Below are 27,399 nucleotides of genomic sequence, written 5' to 3' on the forward strand. Positions count from 1 at the left end.
ACCAGAAAAATCGCGTTTGTGAGTGAATAGGCGTTTTATTTACGTTTCTATTTACGCTCAGGTGCTTCGCTAAATATCGATCCAAAATGACGGCAACCGCACGCAGCAATGTTATAATTGTTAATATTGTTATAACGGAACGTGAGTTTCCTGTCATCACTTGATTGATACTTTGTCCACCTATTATTGTTTTAAAATCAGCTTTCTTTTAAGATAACAATATTTACAGTGATAACAGGTAAATATAAATAAACAGTTATTAACATTGATTGTGTGTAGTTGTGACAAAATTGAAAATGTAGTGCGAAAAATAATTTGCAACGTATTATCGACCCGTACCTAAAGTAGGGCAAAATGTGTGTTTTTTATGCACACAGCGTTATCAAGAAGTCATACGATAGTTAAAATAAAGTTAACGCCCCTATTTTATCTACTAAAGGCTCGAATATTATAGTTAGGTCGGTGTTCAATATAAAAAATAACAAACGATATCCTGAAGTCGCCGATCATTCGATGGTTTTGAAAGTTGTGTCAAATTAATGTAATTAATTAGTAAAACCGGCGGATTTAATTGTTATTTGACAACTTTAACTGGCTACAAACTATTTTTGTAATAAATAGAACAAAGTATGTCAATGATTTCTTTGTTTTTTGCTTTACATTAATCTATCTATCTTTGTATTTTTTTTGTTGTATTGGTGATTATTTAACATGTATAAATCGAATTAGTTAACGCGTAATTAAGTAATTAACATATAACCTCTTAATGTTTGTCCTATACATATGTATATAGTAAAAAAATAGTGTTTTGATGTATTTATGTTGACTTGGCAAAAATGCCTGGATCACACATTAAAACCGAAATCCATTAGAAAAAAGTATCTCTTCGTTTTATTTGCACTAAGTAAACTACCATAAAATTATGGTCCTTAAGTTATGTTTGTGACCATACAGGTACATATGGAAGATGAATGAAGTTAGTAGTTTTTTATTTACTTGGAAACAAAGAGATTCTGAATTTGGTGGTTGTATTATTTAGGTGTTTTTTTAATAATTGGCAAAACAATGCAAAGTATTTTACACAACATAGTCTTTACTTGGGTTACAATTAATTCATAATAATAAAACTTTCACCAAGTAATAATAGGCTTAGTTAAAATTAAAATTAAAAAAGTAATAATAGGAATATACTACATTATCAGGTATTAAAATTAGCTTTTACAGGGCCGGATTTAGGGGAGGACAAAAGAGGGGTCACAATAGAAACTTCGTTTTTTTCCAAATTCTGACCAGTAAACACTAGTGTTTTTTTTGCTGTTTACCTAGTTTAGGTGTTTGTTTGGCTCAGGAGACATCAGGGATTTTGTTAAAAAAATGTTTGCAATTTACTATTAGCATGCTTTAGAGATCAGCCATGAAAGAACTGCTTAAAACTATTATTATTATCATTATTATTATGTCTTTTTACTCTGTTAAGGATTATTTGAGCTATGACACCAAAGTATTGACCTAATGGATTATTGTGCCTACTTAAATTATTGCTTTGTAATCGTACATTGGGGTTTTCGGTGCGGGAATGTTTGACATTAGCCAAAGAGTAGGTATTGGCATAAAAAACAGAATGCACTGTGGTAGGTTTCTGCCTATCGAATAATTAATTGAAAAAAAAACATGAAAACATAATATTTATATAAATGAATAAGATCAATAATTAAGATATGGACCTGTTCTTAAGACCCTACTCGCGCCTATTACAATTACCGACGTAGAAAGATCGGTAGTTCGTTGAAATGGATATTTAAAGAAAGACGCCGTAGCTTGACTGTTCCAAATATAGAAAAATATTAATTATGTATTTTGTTATGAAAATCACGTCAACTACTATTACTGCATGTAATTTTTAATGTTATTTTTATTATTATCTTATAAGGCTTGGTAGTAAAGCTAAAGTAGGGGTAATTGAATTGTACTTGAATGAGTTAAGATAAAATTGTATCATAGTTTGTATACAATTCGCAGAGAGGTTGTTATTCATTAGGCATAACATGATTTTTTTCAGACTAACCTCTCTGTTTATCTCTACTCTTCCTTTCTTGCTTGCTTCTTTTTTCTTGCTTAAGTGGCTAAATAAGAAACAACACAAGCAGTGATATGAGGTGCATAGGAGAAATTCGTGTCTGTATCGTTGTCCAGCGGTGGTGTAGCGGTATAGCACACGGCACGGAATGCCGAGGACCTGGGTTCGATTCCCAGCGCTGGTCTTATTTTTCTGGTTTTTCTGTGCATCTACATTTCAGTTTGTATTTTCGATATATGTTTTACGGGATGACCGTAAAAGTAACAAAAATTTGGAATTGAAATAAAAAATACAAAAAGATTCCAAAAAAAAACAATCTTAATTTAATAATAATATTTTAGAAATCTAATACCCAACACTAATATTTGCATGCTGGAACTGGCTAAGTGTGTGCTAATTAACCCTTAGATTAAGACCATTGTAATCCACACTTAATGCAAATAAATGAATATGAATATGTTTATAATGCACAGGTAGCTTACAGCCGATGCATGCATTTAATCCCTACTTCCACAACTCCTAACTTTGAGCGGATTTGTACCCCTTAAAATGATACTTTTAATAGGTAGCTCAGGAGACATTACCATGGCAAGAGGCTACACTAAAAAGTTGATTGACCCTAAACCAAAGTTATTAATAATTTCAGTATCATGGCATCCGAGAGCAGTTCTGCGGTGCTGGACCTTAATGATGACCCCACCGAGGACTCGGAGGCCCCCAGTGTCACAGAGACGCAAGACTCCCCGCTCATCATGGAGCATGGATATGATATTGCTGTCAAGGTATTGGATATAATCAGTGTTTGTACACAGATGCTTGTGTGATGGACTATGGGAGAGAAAATATATTTATCTACACCCATTTAGTAAATCCTCCATTAATAATAATAATAAAAGCCTTTATTCTCTGACCAAAACATAATAATAGTATTTTATGCAACTGTATCATAATAGGGGTCCTTAAAACACGAGTGTGGGTTTATGAAACGAGGCGTTGCCGAGTTGCATAATAGGGTCACATGAGTGTTTTAAGGCCTAATTACGTACAGTTGCATACAATTTTTTATCTATATCCATATATTAAATCCTCTATCATGTGTTGCGCGAACCATTGAGAATGACCTGCAATAACGAGAACTAGGTAGGTATGTCTGCCCCACGAGCTGCGCCCGCGACGACCTGCTGCTGCAGGCTCTATTAAATGGCTCGTTTTATGCTCTTGTTGTACAATCTACTATTAAACGAACTAAAAGAATTTCCTTGCTCACCCCGACCTTACGATAGCTAAGCTTATGCAAAATATGCGTGTTCATGCAGTTCCTCCACCTCCACACTGTAAGAACACACACAAATCACACAAACCTATCTATCACCCCCACCACACTACACTGACGCATTTCGAACTCAACCAGAGCTCATCTTCAGAGTGAGTGACACAACCGTACACCATGCTACCAGTTGTTAGACACACAACACCACACACAACAACTGGTAGCATGGTGTATGGTTGTGTCACTCTGAAGATGAGCTCTGGTTGAGTTCCAAACGCGTCGGTGTAGTGTGGTGGTGGTGTTAGATGGGTTTGTGTGATTTGTGTGTGTTCTTACAGTATGGAGGTGGAGAAACTGCATGAACACGCATATTTTGCATAAGCTTAGCTATCGTAAGGTCGCGGGTGAGCAAGGAAATTCTTTTAGTTCATTGATATGGACCTCCGCAAAGTAACGCCTGATTCTATAAATCAATCTACTATTGTTTTAATTTGTCACCAGGTAGATGCGCCAATGAAGCAACTGTCGACACTTGAGACATTTGTGACGTATAGGGTTCGGTGCGTGTGCGCACGCTGGCCCTCGCCGCCGCGCGTCCGACGGCGCTACAACCACTTCAAGGTGAGACTAGACAAACGGAGACTCCATACTCAATAGTCTAAGGCTGCATTTCTACCAAAGATGTGCGAAGAATACGTTTTTCACTAACCGGACCCTATTTCACCACGCTGACAGGTGCGACTACTACTTTAATAGAGAGCCGTATTGAAAATACGCGTGCGATAACCACACACTACATCACAACTGAAACCTTACACAATTTTATCTACACCCATATAGTAAATCGTCAATTATGCGTTCAAAAATCATAGGTAATGACCAGCATTACGACATTGGATTCTATTATGAACACGGCTGTATCGTAATGGTCATCACCACGTGCAGCAGCAGGTCGTCGCGGGCGCAGTTCGTGGGGCAGACATACTACCTAGTAAGAGTTAATGCAGGTCATTCTTAAAGTTTCCGGAACACATGTTAGAGGATTTAATATATGGATATAGATAAAATATTGTATGCAACTGTACGTAATTAGGCCTTAAAACACTCATGTGACTGAAACCCACACTCGTGTTTTAAGGACCCCTATTACGATACAGTTGCATAAAGTACTATTAATCTCATGTCAAGCATGATTTAACCACATGTTTACAAATAAATGTCGATTAGAAAAGGGAATAGGAATTTGATTTAATTAGTATGTCGGCTTCTTTGTTTATTTTTGTAAAATGTATGCACTCCTGATGGTTCCAAAGAAAGACCAGCGCCGTTCGCACGGACACGGGCGGCATGATGCTCATTTGGGACTAATTCGTGACTGATACTTGTTTTTTAGTTTTTTTCTATTTTTTTTTTCAAAGTCAAAGTCAAAAGTATTTATTTAACAGAATGCAGTACAGGAAGATCTTACATTTTTGTGTAATTGTCACGAATAAATGTTTTTTCTTTCTTTTCTTTTGCAATTCTTGTTTTACAACATAATTAGGTATAGAAAGAAAGTAAGAACTGCACACTTTAAAGCTCAACAGCAGACTCCATGCTCAATACGGTATTTGACAACTCCTGGATTTGCCATATCTTAAATTCTTAATATTATTATGAAAATATAGATGTACCGACAGTGTTTAGCGAAGAGAAAATTTAAATCGGTTGAAAATTGGTTTTTTTTTTAAAAATCTGTATACCTGTCTCTTTCTCAAACGCTTTTCTCTATGCAACAAGTATGGCGGTACTGGCGTGTGACGTCACATGCCAGTATGTCTTTCTTTTTCTAATCTTGAATTTCAAACCTTTATAACTTTGTTATTTGTAAAGGTAGCTTAAAAATTGTTTCCCTATTCGATAACAGGCATTGTGAATTTTTAATTTATAAAACATATACAAAATAGTCAAATACCGCGTTAAAGCGCGGGATACATTTTATTAAACTACGTCTCAGTAATACAAGTGAGTTTACTTAAGGTCCGCCATTTGGTGACCCCTGATGTAGTGTTTTGAGGCGAGGTCTTTTGCCAGGTGCTCCACAAGCGTCTGTCGCTGGCGCACGGCTGGCTGGCGCTGCCGCCGCTGCCGCCGCTGCACTCGGCGCGACAGCAGCTCGACCGCTACGAGCCCGGCTTCGTGCTGGTGCGCGCGCTCGCGCTTGACTGCTTCCTCGGTGAGTGGCCGGTACTGCACCTTACGGGGCCGGCACTGGACCGTACGAGGCCGGCATTGTACAGTACTGAGCCGGCAGTGGGCCATATGTGGCCGTCACTGAACCGTACGTACGAGGCCGGCACTGTACAGTACGGAGCCGGCACTGGACCGTACGGGGCCGGCACTGGACCTTACGAGGCCGGCATTGTACAGTACTGAGCCGGCAGTGGGCCATATGTGGCCGTCACTGAACCGTACGTACGAGGCCGGCACTGTACAGTACGGAGCCGGCACTGGACCGTACGGGGCCGACACTGGACCGTACGGGGCCGGCACTGGACCGTACGGGGCTGGCAGCTGGACCTTACGGGGCTGGCAGCTGGACCTTACGAGGCCGGTAATAGACCGTACGGGGCTGGCAGCTGGACCTTACGAGGCCGGTAATAGACCGGTTGTCTAATACCCATAACACAAGTGGCTTAGTTTGGTTTGGGACTAGGTCAATTGGTGTCGAGTGTCATGGCGTGATATTTATTTATTTTTATTTTAACGCTTAAACCTACAATTTACAAAATTAATAAAAAAAAAATAATAAAATTAATAAAAATTAATTAATTTAATTTATTTGTTTTCTGTATCGCTTACTATGTCTGGTGTACAATAAAGAGTCTTTGTATTGTATTGTATTGTATTTACACAGTGCTGGTCTAATTTTAAATGTTTTTGAGTCATATTTTTTTCTACAGATCGAGTCGCCAAACATCCAATTCTGACCCACAGCGAAGATTTCAGATTATTTTTAACAACACCCGATGAAGAATTGGACAAAGTAAGTTAAGCAGCCAATAATTAATTAAAATTTAGCAGTATCATCAGCCGGAACACGCCAACTGTCCCTCTTAGAACGACAACTCGCCACTTGCATCCACCGGTTGCCCGCAGTTCTCGCGTCGCTCCACCTAATGGAAGGCCTGGCAACGCAATGTTCTCCAACATATAATCAAGCCAGTAATTAACTAGCAATTTGCTTTAACAAAACTATACAGAAGTTAGAGGGAGGACAATTTCTCCAAATAGGTTGAGTTTGGGCAGTTAAAAAAAATACGTGTCCCTTATTTTAGAGACTATTGTTATTACGAGCTATCGCATTACAAGCTGAAGCCAACATATTGTTACCAGGTATTCAAGAATGAGAACAGCGCTTTAAACCTTTGGGGTCTGAGCTCGCTGTACAGCGGCGGCGAGGCAAAGCCTGCTAACGGAGCACGGTAAGTGAATACTGTAAAAAAATCCGAATCCTAAAGATTTTTCTAACAGATTCCCAACTGAACAGATTCTCAACTCTATGGATTCTCAACTCTACCGGTTCCTAAGTCAACAGATTCCCAACTCGTCATATTCCCAACTCGTTATATTCCCATCTCAACATAATTACCAACTCATCATACTCCCAACTCGTTATATTCTCAACTCAACATAATTACCAACTCATCATATTCCCATCTCATCATATTCCCAACTCAATAGATTCTCAACACAACACAATCCTAACATATTCCTAATAATGCTGTAGGTGTCCGTGGGCGGCGGTGATCACTTACCATCAAATAAGCCGTATGCTCGATTGCTGGTTTTCCAGCTATTTGATAAAAAAACAGATTCCCTTTACCTCTCAACAGATTCCCAATCACAACTAGACTTTCAACACAACAAATTCCCTTTACCTCTTAATAGATTACAAACTCAACAGATTATCTGCAATACGAGTATAACGTCTGACTCAGTCACAATCACCTTTAATGTTATTACTGTTGCTTCAGGGTGAAGGATCCTGAGTTCACCTCGGCCGGTGATTATCTGCAGTCGTTGGAACAGAAACTGACTTCGCTCTGCGCTCTCACCACCAAACTGTATAAGGGATCTAACGCGCTGGGCACAGAGCTAGTTGGGTAAGTCTTTATGAAATTAAATGAAAAAAGGTTTATTTGACACATAAGTTATAACTATAACATAAAAATTATACAAAAAGGGTGAAATACAAAGTAATATAAAATCCTATACGTGTGCACGAAATGATCCTGTCTCAGCATAAACGTGGACTCCTGGGGTGTAGTTAGCGCTGGTCTTCCGGTGAGACCTTTTGTAACAAACTAGGGTACCGTATCTCAATTTGTAATAGTTAAGCGTGCAAAAGACCCTCCATTTGTCTTTCGCCAGTGCAGCTTTTCTCGCAGGCAACGGTTTACTCGATTTGATATGAATATATTAGATATTTTTACTAGAAATACTCCACAAAGAAATGGGCTGGCAGAACGGTATGTTAGAACGATCAAGGCTACTGCGATACAAGACAAGTGTGTGTTAGTTTTAGGATAAATTCGTTTATTTGGGTATTTATTTTGTTTCATTTTAATATCGGAGGTCTAAAGTGTGTTTAGACATCTGGTGCGGCTGTGGATGGCATCTTTTGGGTGGGACTACAAGGGTGCGTGCTTCTTTTATCACTTTGAAAAGAAGCAATAAAATTATTCGCTAAAATTCGGCATGACAAGAAAAAATAATTACAACTAAAAAAAAATAAGAAAACCTTACATAATCTTATACTTAGTATTTACTTACTTTGGCTTTCGTTTGAAAAGGGTCCATATCGGCTCGCATACTTATTGGAAGTCCGAATGGAATGTTAGAACGATCGTTTGTCATAACACTTTTTTTTTCTGAATCCAATAATTGTTCACAATTGTTATAAAATAAACCTAACCTACTGTTTGGTATAGAATGACCATTTAAAAATTTCAGAAAACATGTAAGGTTCCAGCGGGAAAAAAATTATGACAAACTATGATACGGACAAAAATTACGGTATGACTAGCGAAGAGTATGCGAACTTTGGCGCTCCCGTTTTAATACTACATTTTTTTTTATTCAACTGGATGGCAAACGAGCAAGTGGGTCTCCTGATGATATGAGATCACCACCACCCATAGACACCTGCGACACCAGGGGGATTGCAGATGCGTTGCCAACCTAGAGGCCTAAGATGGGATACCTCAAGTGCCAGTAATTTCACCGGCTGTTTTACTCTCCACGCCGCAAGCACTGCTGTTTCACGGCAGGATTAGCGAGCAAGATGGTGGTAGCAATCCGGGCGGACCTTGCACAAGGTCGTACAACCTGCAAAAAGTCTGCACTAGTCGTCTCAATCGGTTAGGACAGTTTCGGTTGTGTTATATAATATGTGGTTGTGTCAGTTTGAAGCGCGCGTGCGACGCGTGGTCGGTGCGCGAGCGCGGCGCGGTGGCGGCGGCGGCGGCGGCGTGCGGCGCGGGCGGGGGCGCGGCGGGGGGGCGGCGGGGCGGCGGGGGGGGCCGACCTCGCGCACCGCGCGCGCCTGCCGCTGCTCGCGCAGTACTGCGCCGCGCAGCGCGACAAGATACGGCTGAGGGACGCGCTGCACGGTGAGCGGTGACCACGACATTATAATTTACTAACAATACTCAACTGAGCGACTACTGTACACTTAACAATACTCGACTGAGTGACTACTAGACTTAACAATACTCAACTGAATGACTAATAGATTTAAAGCGATATAATCAGAAAGTGAGGCACTGCACGGTAACTCATTGGTGGCTCGAATTGGCTACTAAAATTAACGGCACTCAATCGAGTGACTATACTTAGACTTAAACCTCACCACCGCGTGTACTGCGCCGCGCAGCGCGGTAAAATAAGGCAGCGGGATGCGTTGCACGGTGACTTGTCGTCTCAAATTGACTAAACTTAACGGTACTCAATCGAACGACTAATGGACTTAACAAAACTCAACCGAGTGACTACTAGACATAACAGTACTCAACTGAATGACTAATAGAGTTAACGCGACTAGATCAGACAGAGGGGCACTGCACGGTGATTCATTGTTTCAAATTGGCTACTAACATAACGGTACTCAATCGAGCGATTAATTGACTTAACGATAATGTCGGTAATCAACTCAGTGACTGTTAGACTAACAATACTCAACTGGGTGACTACTATACTTAACAATACTGAAATGAGTAACTACTATGCTTAACAATGATTACTCAACTAAGTGACTACTATATTTAATAATACTCCACTAGGTGACTACTATACTTAATAATACTCAACTAGATGATACTACACTTAACAGTACTCTACTGAGGGACTACTGAACGATAGTCGAATATTAATGTCCGATTTTAGTCAGATTATTACCAGACCGAAAAATACCTGTCCTTCCCCCACTTCCGCTGCTGCTAAGTGTTCTATTTTATTGTTGCAGCAACGTTCGTGGCCGGAAACAACTCAGATGAATTGCACAATAGGTAAAATCAATAAAAAATATTATTAGATACATTTTATTGCCATGTGTGTTGATTGAAATTTGGCACGTCTAACGAGCGCGTCTGCGGCTCCACTGAGGCGGAGACGAGCGGAGCGGAGCCGTGTAGGCATCGACCAATCCTCACACGTCTGATGATAATGAAGCGGAGACGAGATGTGGATTCAACTAATATTATTGGTCGTTCCCTACGCATCACCTCCGCTCCGCTCGTCTCCGCCACAGTGAAGTCGCAGCCTAACATGAGCGTTTGTTCAGGTTGGAGCAGGCGTCGGAGGCGATCCGTTCGGAGCTGTCCGACTGGATACCGAAGACTCGCGCCGAGTTCAGGAGTTTGCTGCTCGACCTCGCTGATAGACAGGTACACTACACCTTTTTAGGGTTCCGGAGCCAAAATTTCAACTGCGTAACTATCACGGTTCATGAGATACAGCCTAGTGACGGACGGACGGACGGATGGACAGCGGAGTCTTAGTAATAGGATTTCCGTTTTTTACCTTTTGGGTACGGAACACTAGAAACGTCACAAAACTAACGTTTTTGTTTAGGACGTTTTTTTAAACTATTGGAATCGATTGTGCTCTTGATATTCTAAAATTGGAGAAAAAGAAAAGGTACACTTGTTTATTGGAGGTGGAGGAATTGCATGAACAGAACACACATTTCGTCACTACTTTGAAAAAAATCTCGTATCTAAAATCAATATGTCAACAAAATTGAACCTTGTCGTAATGTTCATAAAGTTCACTCGGAAAAATTATCTATTTTGAGGTACGAGTTTTATGAGTTTTTTCTAAAGTAGTGACGATTTCTTACATAATACGTAGCTATTGTAAGTTCGCGGGTGAGCAAAGTAACTGTTTTAGTTAATTTTAAATCTTTAGAACTTGTTTAGTTTGTTACAATTAATCAATTTATCCCAACAGGTAGCCCTCCACTCCCAAACCCTCCAAGGTTGGGAGCATGCCCTCAAGCTATCAACCGAGACCAACTTAGAAGAGCTATTCAAGACTGTCTCCAAGACCGCCGTCCAAAATCTGTCCCCTTCCAAATGTCGATCAGTAACTCCAACAGAAACTGAAAAGGATTTTGACGATATAGACATAGAGAACTTCAGTAATGACTCTGATGATGCCAAAGACAAGCCAGAGCACGAGGAACAGACAGATCCACTGCATGATTTCTCGGAGGTCAATTTGTCGTGATATGATTCTCTCTTTTTTAATATTGTTAAGGAGTTATAGAGTGAATGAGACAACTTCGGAGATGCTTTCCGATTTTTTGATTTAAAGGCTTTTGTCTTAATTTTTTTATATTTATACTGAGAACTTTTTTTTATATATCAACAGGCTAGCGATTGACCACAATCACGCCTGATGGTAAACGATGATGTAGACCCATTACACCGTGTCATACTATGAACGTGTCAGGCGAAAATATACTCTTTGTATTGAAAAGTATGAGACTGCCCACCAGCACGTTGGCTAAGCAACCGTCGCCGTCGCAAGTCATGTAAAGGCTGACCAGGAATATAAAGAACCTGACGCGAGGGCAGCACTTCTAAGTTTTATATTGCAACATTCTCTACACTTACTATACGATACATCAGTCATATTGACAGCGGTGTCGGTGATGTTATTTAAAGGAATATTTTATAATCCCTCGGACGGTAATTCGTTTTAGCATTCGAAGATGGCGGATGTAGGCAATATCTAATTTTGCTATTTCTTTTTCTTTGGCTAGTTGAAGTATAATTTTGATAATGTTTTATGCGGCGATTAACTTAACAGTGAACAGTGATCCCAAAATTATATATTGCTCTCGTGTCTAACATTTTTTAATACGCAAGTGGTCTCCACATGGTTTCTGGAATTTTACTATCAAGTTGCAAAAACTACAATTACCGTACAACGTCCCTCTCAAAGAGAGTTTACCTTGACACTGGCGAAATTGTCCTATTAATTAGGACAGAAAAGCCATATTTTAAAAGAGAAGAAGAATCCCTCGGACTTTTTCTATGAATAATACTTTTATGTTAGAGCCTGGATCGGTGCAGTAGATGTAAGAAGTTATTGCCAACAGGATTTCTTGATTGGATTGAAATTAAACTCCACACGTTTATATTCACCGCTGTATAATGTCTCAGCATATAGTACACAATGAATATTACTTATATACTAGAGATGAAAATAGGTTTATCAACACAGTCTAAAGGCACACGTACGGTAGCGAGCAGCGTCCATAAGGGAAGAGAGGCGGAAGCGAAGTACCAAATTAATAAAATAAGATTTGACAAATACTCTATCAATCAATGTCACTTAAGTCGTTTGAGACACTGTAAAGGAAGCTTATGATCCTATATTTCCAACATTTTATACATTGTGAATTGTTTTTCATCCAAGGCTATGGTTATCCATAAAAAGAAAGATTATTCTTTAGGCACAAATACACAAAATAACGACTTTTTTGGGTAATTTTGGACTAGTACCCTATGTTAAAGGGTGATCGAAACTAGTAACAAAAATTGACTAATCACGAGTACTTAGATACGCGCCACTGTGGCGCGCAGGGCGTTCGACGGGTTAAAATACCACGCGCAAACAACGTTAAACTTTGACAGCTGACATTTGAATTTAGTGTTACCAGTGCAAGAAATTAGTTCTATTGGTTTCCGCAATACGGCGTGGTTTTTTATAATTCTTGTCAGCCTTTATGCGCTTGACATTTCGTTCCTGACACATTCCTATTACGATCATGGCATGTTACGGTGTAGTAGGAAGACGCCTTGAAGAAACGTGGGACGGGGGGCGTCGCGGACGGGCTCTGTCTGCTTTGGATCGCGTCGTTTCTTTACATTTAGTATGAAAACTGATTTTCCGTCCCACGTCTTTGTGTGGCTTGCGCTTTATGGTCCTAACAGACCGCTCAGCCACGCCGTTTGTTTGTGGAGTGTTTGGAATAACTTTTAAGGTGATTCCGAATCATAATACAGTCAACCTGCGGAAGGGAGGGGATCTCATTCTATACGTTGTACTTTAGTATACATAGTATATTGTGTCACTGGTATACTTTCGAGTATTAGAACAAAAATATCTTTTTGTAATAAAAGATGTATGAACTTAATTATTAGTATAATGTAAATAACGCAATAATTATTTGTATATCAGAACTAGTTTAGTTATTTATTTAAATTAACTCAGTAAAGATTTTATAGTGGTGATTATTTTTATTTGAAGCCCAAATAGGACCCAAAGATTTTTGAATATTTGTTAATTTTGGTATTTTACAACTTTATTTAATTGGGATGCACCAAAAAAAATAACCTATAGTTTTTATTTTATTTTTGGAAAGAATAGGATATTTTTAAGATACCATTTTCATTGATTTTGAATTTGAATGAGTATTTAATATTTTATATATTATTTACGAAATACGCTGGATGACGTCACAGTGAGACAGCCACGTTCCATTGCCTGGAAAAATTCAGGTCGTACATAACATAATCTGTGGCATTGCAATTTGACAATAATTCAAGCACGGCTTAGGGTCCTAAATGAACCATGACAAATAGTTTTATTTATTTCTCTTCTTTTAGCTTCGATTATTCCTATGTTTATTTAATGGTGTGATAGTAAATAGATTTTTTTATTAAAATTTGATATTTAAATTCTTTTGTATTTACTTCTAACGTAGTAATTTAATAATTTAATTTGCAAAAATACATTGGAAATTACGATAAATGACAACTGTTTAAAGCCGGTTGCGCATCATGTGATTAAAGTTCTATCTTTGTCACTCTTTGCTATTAAAAGCAGGACAGGAACATTTCAAACTGTCAATTTGCTTTAGAGTGTAGACCTGCTTTATAACTGCCTTTGTGACGAGACACTGCAGGGGTCAAATGAGGGTCATTACTTAAATTTCGTTTATTTAATTCAGTTTATCACATTTTTGAAATCTGATTTCTGAAAACGCTTCACAAAGCCTATTTCTCCAAATGGTTTTCGATTTATTATATGTTGTCAAAAATTGGGACATCCCAATTGCTTGTGCAACTAAACAGCCATGGATGTTCCTGAAATGGCAGTTTTAAAAGTGTTTTGAATTAACATGTTCCCTGTCCCATGAGGTAGTCGCCTCATGTCAGTGATGTAAATTATGCTCTCTGCAGTTGCTCTTTGGATAAATAATACATTTTATTACGTATTATAATTATCTAATTAATATATCTTATACCTTTAAATGAGCAATAGGGTCGATCAACATTTTCTCGTTTGTTATTCTGTCCCGTTATCCAAGAGACAACAGTGACCGAGTTTCTTAACCCTTAATTTGGCAAGGAATAAAAATATCGAAATAAGGTTAGAATTATAGTTTTTTGGGGTAATTATGTTGTCATATACACGGTAAAAATAGTAAAAAAAATCAAATGTCAATAGTTTTCAGAAAAACGTATGTCAAGTATGCTGGACGTTGCCAACTGGGCAGAGGACAGGACAATTGTTTCAATGTCTAGTATACTGGCCATTGCCAAAGATATGTAGTTTCCCGATTATTTGTTTTTTAATCAAACAAAAGTATACAAAATGTAAAAATATTTATTAGAAAATCACTTTAAACAATCTACAGACTTACAATTGTTACATTCAGCTTATTTTAAAATTTTCTGTCGAGAAAAAAATACAAAAAATTTAAAATATTAACAATTTTCTGACAATCAAGACTGATAAACAAGTATCACTAACATGAGATCATTTTTATACTAAACCTATAAATCTTCTTCTATACTTTTTGAACCAAGTCAAAAGTCAGTCTTTTAAAATGAGCACAATGGACAAATCTTTTATTTACAATAGCGGAATGATAATAAATTTAGTATACTTCTACTTTGAAAATAATCATAGGTACTCTCAATGGAAATAATTGAAAAAAAGACGCCTTCATTGCCAAAAAAAGTCTAAGTAACTTATCATACCGCTCTTGTAATTAATAACAAAGACTACATTACTTTCAAGAACAAACCGGCTTCCGAAAAGGCTATAGTACCGTAGACCACATACATGCGTTGCGGTAGGTTATACAGAAGACCGAAGAGTATAACCTCCCCTTTGCCTTGCATTTGTGGACTACGAGAAAGCCTTCGATTCGATCGAGACTTGCCGTGCCAAGTTGACTACCGGTATATCGAAGTGTTGAAGTGTCTGTACGAAAACGCCACTATGTCCGTCCGACTACAGGACCAGAGCACGAAGCCTATTCCTCTGCAGCGGGAGTCAGACAAGGAGATGTGATCTCTCCGAAACTGTTCACCGCTGCATTGGAGGATGCTTTTAAGGTTTTGGACTGGAAAGAACGAGGCATCAACATTAATGGCAAGTACTTCACTCACCTGCGATTCGCCGACGATATTGTAGTCATGGCTAGACCATGGCTAGTCATGTAGACCATGGAGGACCTCAGTGCTATGCTCGCTGACCTCAGCAAAGTTCCGACCGAGTTGGCCTGAGAATGAACATGGGCAAGACAAAAGTCATGTCTAATGTCCATGTTGTGCCAACTCCCGTAATAGTCGGAGGCTCTGCGCTCGAAATTGTTGACGAGTATGTATACCTAGGACAAACGGTCCAGTTAGGTAGGTCCAACTTCGAGAAAGAGATCACTCGTCGAATCCGACTCGGCTAAGCAGCGTTCGGGAGGCTTCGCAGTGTCTTTTCATCCAAATTACCGCAGTATTTGAAGTCAAAAGTCTTTGACCAGTGTGTGTTGCCAGTGATGACATACGGATCTGAGACGTGGGCGCTAACGATGGGCCTCATGAGGAAGCTCAAATTCACTCAAAGGGCTATGGAGAGGGCTATGCTCGGGGTTTCTCTGCGGGATAGAATCAGAAATGATGATATCCGCAGTAGAACTAAGGTTACCGACATAGCCCGAAGAATTACGAAACTGAAGTGGCAATGGCGGGGCACATTGCTCGCAGGACTGATGGCCGATGGGGTCAAAAGGTTCTCGAATGGCAGGTGTTCAAAGTCAAAGTCACAAAATATCTTTATTCAATTTAGGTAGAACAAGCACTTATGAATGTCAAAAAAAAACCTACCACCGGTTCGGAAAAACCTCTATTGAGAAGAATCCGGCAAGAAATTCAACGAGGTATTTTTTTTATGAACACATGTGATGCGGAAGGTTTAGCAGGAGATGCCAATAATGGAATAGACGACAGACTGGGTATATTCTCGTAATTTATTAAGTGGTATAACCTCTCGTATTATAGGTGATAGAAGATTTACTTCACAGTTATTACTTTGGTTTGTATCTATATCTTTGTCAGAATCTTCTCCAAGTAAATTGAGTCATTCCAATGAGAAATTAATAGTAGAAGCGTCTGGAGAAGTGCTATTTCTTCTCAACTGTGTTATTTCTACGATTTAATAATTAATTACCCATTTCTATAACCACAAAAAAGCCAAAAATTTCAAAAATGGCAACCGATTTTGAAATCTTGCTAAGAATGACCGCTAGAAAACTTGTTTTCAAATTAAAAAAAAAAACACATTCAATCAGTACACATCGGTTCACTCGTTTAAGAGCTACGTTGCCATAGACAGACAGACAAGACCTACACACAGACACACACATACACACATATACCGGTTAAACTTATAAAAGTAGTTTTTATTTCACTTTACTCATATTTGGCAAAGTGTATTATACTGGACATGACAGAAGTTTATAAAAAAACTACATCATTGGCATTGGAAGTATGCTGGACATAGCAAAAGCAAGTTAAAACGTTGTGCAGTTGGCAACGGGAAGAATGCTGAACGTAGCAAAAGCAAGTTAAAACGTTGCGTAGTTGGCAACGGGAAGTATAATGGACGTTATACTTTGCAAACGTTAAACACACAAACAGAACGTGTTCTTAATGTCAACTATATTGAAATATGTTTTTTAATTATTACTTAATATCACAATGGCAATAACTCATAACAATTTCATACAAAACCAAGAAAAAAAAACCATTTGTCGGAGCCCGCTAGACGCGACCTTCCTCCTCTGCATCTTGGCGGCCACAGACGAACACTTGCGTTCCCACCGGCTTGATACATTTTTTGGTGAAATAATATTAGCATTTAATTAATTTATGCTACTTAAAAAAAAACTCCATGTTTTTATATTACGTGTAGATTTATTTTTTAGAATGTCCAGTATTCTTCTCGGTGCCAAATTAAGGGTTAAAAAACTATTATGATATATGCTATTAATGTGTTTAGGAGATTGTCCATTAAATAATAGGCTTGTAAGTACGACAAAAATGTAAGCTCTATGAATTATAACCACAGAAAACATGGAGAAAACTCATGGTTTAAAGAGTTGTCCAGAGGACAACGGTGGCAACGCGGTACAGTTGAAGTGTGTCACGTATTGGGTTTGTTTGTGTGCTGCGACACACACATGCACGCATCGATAATAAACGGCAGTGCGCAATAAGCTCGTCTGCGTTTTACTTGTGTCCCGTATTTACCAGTGGCGACGATCCGATACCTACCCACATATTGAAAAAAATAACTGAAATAGGAATAATTACATTACTAATGAGTAATAACGCGAATACACCGTTTTTTGGGACAATTGCGAGTTTTGACCATGAGCAGCAAGACTGGACAACGTACATAAGTAGGCTGAAGCAATGGTTTATCGCAAACAAAATAACGGAGGAAACGGACAAGTTAGGAGTGCAGCGACGGGCTATTCTACTCAGCGCATTCACGGAGGCTACTTATCAACTGGCGAATAACCTAGTGTTGCCAAAGTCTTTGGAAGACGTCTCCTATGGCGATATTATCACCAGTTTGGATAAGCAATTTACACCGAAGCGTTGCGGGTTTGCGGAGCGGCATCATTTCTACGCAGCGCAGCAGCGCCCAGGCGAGTCCCACCCCCAGTGGGCTGCACGGCTTCGTGGACTTGCGGCTCATTGTAAATTCAAGGACTTGGAGGAGCATTTGTTGGACAAGTTTGTAGTGGGAATGTTACCGTGCCCCGAGCGAGAAAAACTTTATACCATGGAGATCGAAGACCTGACCCTGGCCAAGGCAGTGGACACCGCAGCGAGCGTGCAGTGCGCGCGCAAAGCCGCGGTGAGCGCCTCGGCGGCGGTGGCCGGCGGCGACACCGTGTTTAAGATCGGCAAGGGCTCGAAACCTACTACTAAAACGAATAGCATGAACGATGGCAAATGTTTAGTTTGTGGTTCAAAAAACCATAAGTCCAGCGAGTGCCGTTTCGCCTCATATAAATGTAAAAAGTGTAAAAACAAAGGTCATCTTCGCCGGATGTGTAAAAGTGTAAATTTCGTAGAAACAGACGAGGGGAGCGAGGGCGATGATGGTGAGTTATTTAGTATTCGCTGTAACGGCGGTGCGCCGATGACAGAAACTGTAACAATAAATGACCTACAGTTAAAGTTTGAGATTGACAGTGGTTCCTCAGTAACAGCAATATCAGACAAAACATTTTATACCTATTTTAGTGGTGTGTCATTATTGCCTACAAAAAAAAACCTAATAAGTTATACGGGGTCTCGCCTAAAATCTTTAGGTATGGTACGGTTACCGGTAAAATACAGTGGTAAAACATTAATTCTCGATGTTTACATCATTGAAAATGGAGGGCCACCCTTGTTAGGACGTGATTTTATCACGAAATTTAATTTAGAATTGTGTCCAGTTATGTTTTGTGGCGCAGCAACTTTACCTATAGAAAGCGAATTGAACGGTTTACTAAACGAATTTTCGGATCTTTTTTCGGATAAGTTAGGTTGTTTTACAAAATATAAAATAAACCTGCGGCTTAAGATGGATGCAAAACCTATTTTCTTTAAAGCTAGGCCAGTAGCATTTGCGCTAAGGGAAAAACTAGATAAAGAATTAAATAGGTTAATACAAGCTGAGGTCATTGAACCGGTCGATTACTCTGAGTACGCGTCGCCCATAGTACCTGTTTTAAAACAAGACGGCTCAGTACGTCTCTGCGCCGATTATTCACAAACACTGAATAAACAGCTGCTTGTGGATAAATATCCGTTGCCGACCGTACAAGAATTATTCTCACAGTTACATGGCGGAGCGCAGTTTTCTAAACTAGACATGTCCTCCGCATATAATCAGTTCCAAATTAATGACAGTAATAATGTTACTTGTATAAACACGCATAAGGGTCTATTTAAGTTTAAACGTCTTGTGTTCGGATTAGCATCAGCCCCCGCCATTTTTCAGCGAGCAATGGAGGGTATTTTGAAAGTAGAAGGCGTGTTATGTTTCCTCGATGACGTATTAATAACGGGAAAAAATAAACAAGAACACATGAGTAGATTAAAGATTGTCTTGCAAAAATTACGCGATGCCGGACTCACATTACGGAAGGATAAGTGCGAGTTTTTTAAGGATCAAATTACGTATTTAGGATACGTAATTGATAAAAATGGCATAAAAAAGTCAGCCGATAAGGTAAAAGCCATAGTAGAAGCCCCAAGGCCGACAAATGTCACGCAGTTGCAGTCATTCTTAGGTCTTGTTAATTATTACCGTAATTTCGTCCAAGGCGTTTCAACCTTATTATTTCCGTTGTATGAGTTACTAAAAAAAGGGGGCTAAATGGGTCTGGACTTCACAGCATAATGATGCTTTTTGCAAAATAAAAAAAGAGTTAGCATCTGATAAAGTGTTAGCACACTTTGACGTTAACGCTAAAATCATTTTGACGGTTGACGCATCGTCTCATGGCTTAGGGGCCATTTTGTCACAAGTGGGGTTGGATGGCTTGGAGCGTCCAGTGGCCTTCGCGTCACGTACTCTCAATGCAGCCGAGAAAAAATACTCTCAGATCCAAAAAGAAGCCACAGCGATCATATTTGGAATACGTCGGTTCCATCAATTCCTTTATGCTAGATCTGACCCATTCGTGTTACGCACTGACCATAAACCGCTCGTGTCAATTTTTGGGTCAAACCGCGGGGTACCAGAAGTCTCAGCAAATAGGCTGCAAAGGTACGCACTTTTTTTGTCAGCGTACAATTATACAATAGAATACGTTCGAAGTGCTGACAACAGTGCTGACTACCTATCGCGTGCTACATTATCAGAGCCAGCGGTCGCCGGCCGCTCTCACGACCGGGGGGGTGCGGGGGAGCGTGTACCGGGAAGATGCCACTGCTTACGTAAACTTCGTGGTACAGGGTTCACTTCCGGTCACTGCCGACGAATTGAGGCTTGCAACTCAGAATGACACGGTGCTTAGTAAGGTTACGAAATACGTAAAAGATGGCTGGCCTCGCAAAGTAATAGACCCCGAAATAAAACCTTATTTCCAGTGCAGGTTACAACTGACAATTGAAGAGGGATGTTTATTGCGAGGACATAAGGTGGTCATTCCGGCTAACTTACGTCAAAAAGTTCTTGCGGAATTACACCAAGCGCATTTAGGAATTGTGAAGTCGAAAGCACTAGCACGCTCGAAATTTTGGTTTCCGGGTATTGACGCAGCAATCGAAGAACAAATAGGTAAATGTCACATGTGTACAAGCGTACGACCGTCCCCGCCGCGCGTCGCGCCCGTGCCGTGGCGGTACCCAACGGAACCGTTTGAGAGGATTCATTTGGATTTCTTAGGGCCCATTCATAATCAAATGTACTTAGTAATTGTTGACGCGCACACAAAATGGGTAGAATGTTACAATATGAATAATAATATAACGACTAGTGCGTTAATTAATAAAATGAGCGAGTTTATGTCTCGATTTGGAATTCCAAAGATAATTGTTAGCGATAATGGCACATCACTAACGTCACAGCAATTCACAAACTTTTGTAAACTGAACGGCATAACGCACATGACGTCACCAGTTTACCATCCGGCCAGTAACGGCCAAGCAGAGGTCTACGTTAGGATCCTAAAGAAAGGTATAAAATGTGCATTAATGCAAGGACGTGGGCCTGATGACATTAAGAATAATTTACTAAAGTATTTGTTTCATTATCGAAATTCCATCCACACAACCACTGGTCAATCACCTGCTTATTTATTGTTCGGAAGACAACTCAGATCGCGGCTAGATTTATTGTCACCACAAAACTCAACAATCACGCCCCCGCTCACTAGTCAAAATAATGACGTTTTCAATAAACAGTGTTCACAGAGCCGTAACCACGGCGGAGCTAAAAGACGGTCATTTATGATAAGTGATCAAATACTTTATAAACAATATTTAAATAAAAACAAGTTTGTATGGAGCAAAGGACTAATTTTGGAACAATTAGGAAAAGTGGTTTATCTTGTAAAAGATAAACGCAGCGGAGTGATATTGAAAAGACACAAAAACCAACTTATAATAGATAAAGAAGGCCATTATTCAAAGAATGAAACTGCATGGGTCTTGGATAGCGTAATTGATGGTAACACGCGGAATAGCGCCGGGGAAGAGAGAGAGGATCCAAGGACTGCAAGGCCACAAGACCCAATAGATAATGGTACTCCAAGTAACCAGCCAACTACCGCTATGCCAATTTCTCCGATGCCCCAGCCGGACGGCCGGAGTGCCTCAGCCTCGGAGTCTGTACGTCAAGCGGGAAATATCACTCTGCGTAATATACCAAGAGTTAATTACAAAAAGTATTATTAGTGTTAAGATTAATTGTAAAATTATGGTGGAGGGAATGTCACGTATTGGGTTTGTTTGTGTGCTGCGACACACACATGCACGCATCGATAATAAACGGCAGTGCGCAATAAGCTCGTCTGCGTTTTACTTGTGTCCCGTATTTACCAAAGTGGCAATGGGCGGGCCACATCGCTCGAAGAACAGATAACCGTTGGGGGAGAAAAGTCCTCGAGTGGCGACTACGAACCGGAGACGAGGCGTTGGCAGGCCTCCTACCAGGTGGACTGAAACATCGTGAGAGTTGCGGGAAACCGGTGGATGCAAGTGGCGAGTTGTCGTTCAATGCCTTTGTTCAGCAGTGGACTTTCATTCTAGCATGGTGCGGGTGACACCATGGCACTTGATGCACTGCTTCGTTTTACTCAAAAAAGGTTTCTGGGGTCTAAATACATGGAAGTATATTTCAGTTGTAGCCTGAATATGACTGGCGTAAAATATTTGAACATAAAGAACTATGTATGTTATACGAAGTAAATTTAACCTTTCAGATTTTTATAACCAATTTATAAAATTCAAAGCACAATTAAGTGAAGAAACGTAATATGCGTATAACGTAACACCAGAGACTTTTAGTGATGGATCGGTACTTATTAAGAGCGTTTATACCTGCTGAGCTGGCAACGTTGCATTTTTGTTAGTTTTTCTCGATTATTCCATAAAAATTGAATGAAAATTAAAAATGTTGTCTGATAGAACACTTCTTTATATAAGTTAATGTGTCACTCACTACTAATATTCTCATCAAATTTAGCGTAATAATCGGATTAATGATGACATTAATATGATTAGATTTTAAAATATTCGTTTTATCGACACTTCCACCCTCTAGTCTGTGATATTGACAACATGCTAGAATGAAAAGCACTGTAGGTAAGTAATAAAACACAGATGTATATGTAGATAGTACATTTTTATTATACAGTAAATATAATAATATATCACATCTACTCCTGTACAGAAAAGGTATACAGTCTCACTTAAAGCCTTTTCTTTAGAGGCATAGACATTACATTATTTCTTTGTTTAATAGAGAAACAAAAAGGTTTGATTCACAAAGATTTCTTTCTATTATGGCTTATACTTAATTGTAATAAAAAAAGTTAAACAAGAATTGCTTATTTCATATATTCCCTTGAACTTAAAAGGTTCCCTGTCCCGTGAATCACATATGACTCATGTACGCAGTTTTATTTCTATAAAACGTTTATGTATCACATGTGAGCAACCTATCTTACGCTATTCCTATTAGCATACAGGCGGCCCTACCACAGAAAACTTTAATCAACAGTTTTCTAAGAACATGGCTGTTTTAAACACACGTTCAACGGTTGCCAGAGTTCTTGTGGCAATACGATTTACGACAAAAAGAAATACATAAGATTGATAGGGAACCTGTTAGATAATTCAATAACATATCGCCACTACTTTAAAGAAAATAGCTTGGGAGCAAAATGCACAAAACGCAAAATGTAACCGAATACCTACTAAAATCTACACAACGCCATAAAACAGATAGGTACAGAAATCAATCTACATACAAAGTGCGCTCGAGCAACGCACACATAGACACTGCTCACGGACACGATATCTCGGACCGGTTGGGACCAGTGCGAGCGCGAGTGCCATCCACTTTTTTGTGCAATAATGGAGAATGCGAATTTATCACACTTTAACAGTACATTGTGTCTTAAGGGCGGTAAATAAGGAATTACGAACGAGAGTCTATTAGAAGCCCGAAGTCGAAGACTGAGGCTTTAATGAGTCGATGTTCGTAATTCTAGTACCGCCCGTGCGACATACAATGTTTTTCATCACATTTGCGAGTAAAATTTTATATTTGTAAAAGAAAAACTTTAATTGTTCCAAATATTGGCGATACCTTAAGGCTGTGCTCTGGCAGCGCCGCCCTCCCCCTCCCCCTCCCTCAGCATGCGCCGCAACGTGCGTGTGCATGTGGTCCATGTAGTCCTGCAGCAGGAGCGCGCGCACGCGCACGGGCACGCGGCACGGCGCAGCAGTACAAGTACGCACATTGACTCATTTACCGTCCTTGGGCTTCATGACAAGAACATTAGTACGCGAAATGAATCATTTACCGACCACGGGTTTCATGACAAGCACATTAAGGTCGAGGGTTTTATTTGGAGGGTTGCAACCAGGGTAGCCTGCACGTTATGACACTGTTTACGAGCAAGTGTGATGAAAAATATTATAATCGTGCATTTCGCCAATGTCGAAATCGTCTCAAGATATTTTCTACGACAAATTTGTAATATAACAATGACATTAACATTAAAATATTTTAGTTATTATTAATTTATATTTCCATTCCAGTTTCATTCTCAACAATAAATCCAACGACTATTTACCGAGTGCCACTACCATATATAGCCATAGTTGACAACCCTAGAGCGACCGCCGAGCGAAGGTATGATTATAACACCCCTCTTTTTGCGTCGGGGGTTAAAAAGTGAGATTGACTTCTGTACCTATCTGTTTTGAAAACCCGCGGAACATACAAAAAGCACATTAACCGAATTAACTTTTTGCTTTTCGTACGTTTCCCGTGCTTCACCATATGCGTTGTGCATTTTGCGTACACAACGCACATGAAGGTAGCCGTCATGCCGTATAAGGGGGTTAAGGAGGCTTCGAGTAGAAAGAAGTGGAGAGCCATTCATCGGCTGCACCGACAAGAATGTAATCTTAAATAAGAAGAAAGTTTGCTCGGAGACGGGCATTAATCGATTAATTTATTAATCAACTAATCAATCGTCAAAAAAATTATCACGATTGCCTAATTTAGTCGCGATTAAATATCGATTAATATATGGAACACGCGCGTTACAAAAATAAATATGTCTAGTCATGTGTTGTTCACTTGGAAGATCATTCTAGTATGTATACTGTGTGATATTTATTACAAATAAAATTTATTTATTCCTTATATTAATCGAGAGAAAATTAATTGATTAAACAATTAGTCGCTTCGCTGGTAGTTATTCGACGATTAATTTAAACTTGACCAAATTAATCGAAATTCTTAGGACTAAGATTAATCAATAGTTATTTTTAATCGTTAATCGCGATCGTTAGTCGATGACATTTTGCCCAACTCTGGGGGGTAGCCCCCCCACTACTACGAAATTCGAAAATCGAAGCTTTTTATTGTACAGTCCCTCTCACTCGTATTAAATAATATAAGTGTCAGCGGGACCGGGACGGCAAGATACTAAGTTCGGACTTGGCACTTCGTGGTAAAAGGTAGAGGTGGGTAAATCCGGATCTGAAGATTCAAAAGAGTCAGATCCTCAAGCGGATCCGAATCCCATAATGACTCCTTTCAAATCTTATTGACTCCGGAGTTACTAACTCCGACTGGATCGAGCGGCTCGCCATGCTCGTGATCGCCGTCACGCTCACTCACACTGACTCGCTCCGTCCGCCTGCTTTCGCTCTCGCTCGGCTCGGATCGGATCGGCAGGGCTACTACGAAACTCGAAGTTCGTATCGTACCGTCCCTCTCGCTCTCGTATTAAATAGTATAAGTGTCAGAGGACCGCACGACACGAACTTCGATTTTGGAGTTTCATAGTAGCCCTTCGGATCGGATCTTGGACTTGGATCTTATTATCTATGTTTGGTTGGTCGGTTCGGTTCGTAGTAGCCCTGCGGATCGGATCTTGGACTTGGATCTTATTATGTTTGGTTGGTCGGTTCGGTTCGGTACTCGGACTTGGACTAACGAACGAATCTTTCTCTCTCTCACGAATCTGTACTTCAGTTCAGTAAGCGGGTGGCACCGCAGTACCGTACCGACACCGACCGACCGAACCGAGCCGGGCGGATCGGCCATAGATAAATTAATAATCGTTCGAAAGAACCGGAGTCAATAAAGGAGTCGGATTCAGTAAGCGGATTCGGTACCGACACCGGAGCTGGATCTAGTGAGTCAGATCACTTCGCGGTTGAGATTACCCATGTCTAGTAAAAGGGCCTCATTTTGCTTTTGGTTACGTTTTGCATGTAGCGTACATTTTGAGTTTAGTGCATTTACCTCGTATTTTAATTTCTTATTTCAAATCAATGTGACAACAAAATTGTCCCTAGAATTAATATTCATAAAGTTCACTGGGAAAAAAATCTTGATTTTTGAGTTACGAGTTTTTTTAAAGTAGTGACGATACGACCTTACGGTCAAAATGAAAACACTCCATATAAATAATTACCTATGAGTACCTCCGTGAACCAAACCATAACTATACCTTATGCATTAATTAACCAATATTTACAGTTAAAATACTTTATTCCCAGCCCAACCGGCAAGGTCGTGGGTTCGCACCCGGGCTTGCACCGCTAAGTTTCCCCAAGGCCAGGTCATCTGGAACAAAGCAAGCGTTGTTCTTATTCATGGGACGCTCAAGAGAAAATTAAGTTATTTTTGCAGTGAACAACTTAACAACAGTCATAACCCGTTTCTTTGCTTTGATTTGTACTGAAATACTTCTATTTTGACAGACAGTCATCCTACTTCCAATTTTTGCCATGTCGTGCGCTGCGATCGTCGTCTGTACCCCACCACCCGCTTCGCACATAGCCAATAGGTTGACAATATTTCTCGCTTAATAATTTATCATATTCTACGGGTAATCCATAATTTTACCGAAAATTGTTTCATCGATTGTCGTTTCCCATAACACTATTCGCAGAATTTTGTTATCACTTAGGAATCATTTATCGAACTTGGTTTCGTCGCTCATACAATTGCTCGAATTACCTTTTACACAATCAACTCATCGAATTTTACTTCATCGTTTTATTTGTATATCGACATAGTCGTTCATCGAATCGCCTTACTATAATTTTGGTTCATCGTAAGTTTCAGTTCCTAAAATTCTTATAACACAGAAAATCGTTTTACCAGTGTTACTATACTTGATAATACGTTTCTATGACAATACATTTCATCGAAACACTAATTGAATATTAGATGGTATAAATAATATCATGCGTGCCAAATGCAAAAAACAATTTGATTAGTGCGAGCGAGCGAAGCAAGCGAGAAAGACTGTTCGGAGCAGAAGCGACTCTGATAGGTTAGGCTCAGAAGGCTACGCTCCGCTTCGCTCCCGCCTTAGCCTTCGATATTAGGTTTATTTTTTATAGCAGCCCGGATAATATTGCTTCACAAATGATCTTTGCTGTTGGATTCTTAAATAGAGGGTAATTATGTATTAACTTACGACTGACCGCAATATATTTTCTAAACGTGCTGCAATAACAACAAATGCATCGTTCGATGAAACGTGAATGTTCGTGGCAATAATAATATATAGGACGTACCGTCTGTGAATAATGTTTCGATAATTTGATAATTCTATGACAGGTAAATTCGATGAATCGTTACGCTACGATTTGAGACAGATTCGAAACGATTTACGATGAAAAGTTTTCGATTATATAAAGTAATGAACTGAAGATTAAGTGATTCGAAAACAAAAAATGTAATGAAATTCGTTGAATAGTTTTCGATGAAATGAAAATCGACGGTAACAATTTTGGATATAATGATAGCTACCCTGTTTTACGGGTTAGGGTCCGTTTGCACCAGGAAGTGCGAGTATATAACATGCTACTGGTTACCAGATGGCGATGGCGTACCGTCAGCGTTAGGAGATGTGCGCGAACAGCTCGGGCTCCAGCCGGCGCACGCGCACGCGCTGCCGGTAGTGGTACTCCTTGAGGTACGCGCGCATGCGCGCCGGCAG

General features: G+C 39.7%; 2 protein-coding genes across 2 annotated transcripts; both read left to right on the forward strand.

Moving 5' to 3' along the window:
* Positions 1 to 99: 99 nt before the first annotated feature.
* On the forward strand, positions 100 to 13,130 carry LOC141442940 (sorting nexin-7-like). Its single transcript, XM_074108136.1, is given in 12 exon segments — positions 100 to 238; positions 2,724 to 2,859; positions 3,849 to 3,968; positions 5,421 to 5,562; positions 6,290 to 6,372; positions 6,723 to 6,811; positions 7,364 to 7,492; positions 8,795 to 8,890; positions 8,892 to 9,001; positions 9,853 to 9,895; positions 10,171 to 10,273; positions 10,839 to 13,130. Coding segments are annotated over 11 exon segments (1,326 nt in total). The 5' UTR covers positions 100 to 238; positions 2,724 to 2,727; the 3' UTR covers positions 11,118 to 13,130.
* A 4,206-nt stretch (positions 13,131 to 17,336) lies between these two features.
* Positions 17,337 to 21,734, forward strand: LOC141442704 (uncharacterized). The gene is made up of 2 exons (XM_074107771.1): positions 17,337 to 18,303; positions 21,101 to 21,734. The coding sequence occupies exons 1-2, from the start codon at positions 17,508 to 17,510 to the stop codon at positions 21,115 to 21,117; spliced, it is 813 nt and encodes a 270-aa protein (XP_073963872.1). The 5' UTR covers positions 17,337 to 17,507; the 3' UTR covers positions 21,118 to 21,734.
* Positions 21,735 to 27,399: the final 5,665 nt, after the last annotated feature.

The sequence above is a fragment of the Choristoneura fumiferana genome, chromosome 26, assembly GCF_025370935.1.
Source record: "Choristoneura fumiferana chromosome 26, NRCan_CFum_1, whole genome shotgun sequence".
NCBI classification, from domain to species: domain Eukaryota; kingdom Metazoa; phylum Arthropoda; class Insecta; order Lepidoptera; family Tortricidae; genus Choristoneura; species Choristoneura fumiferana.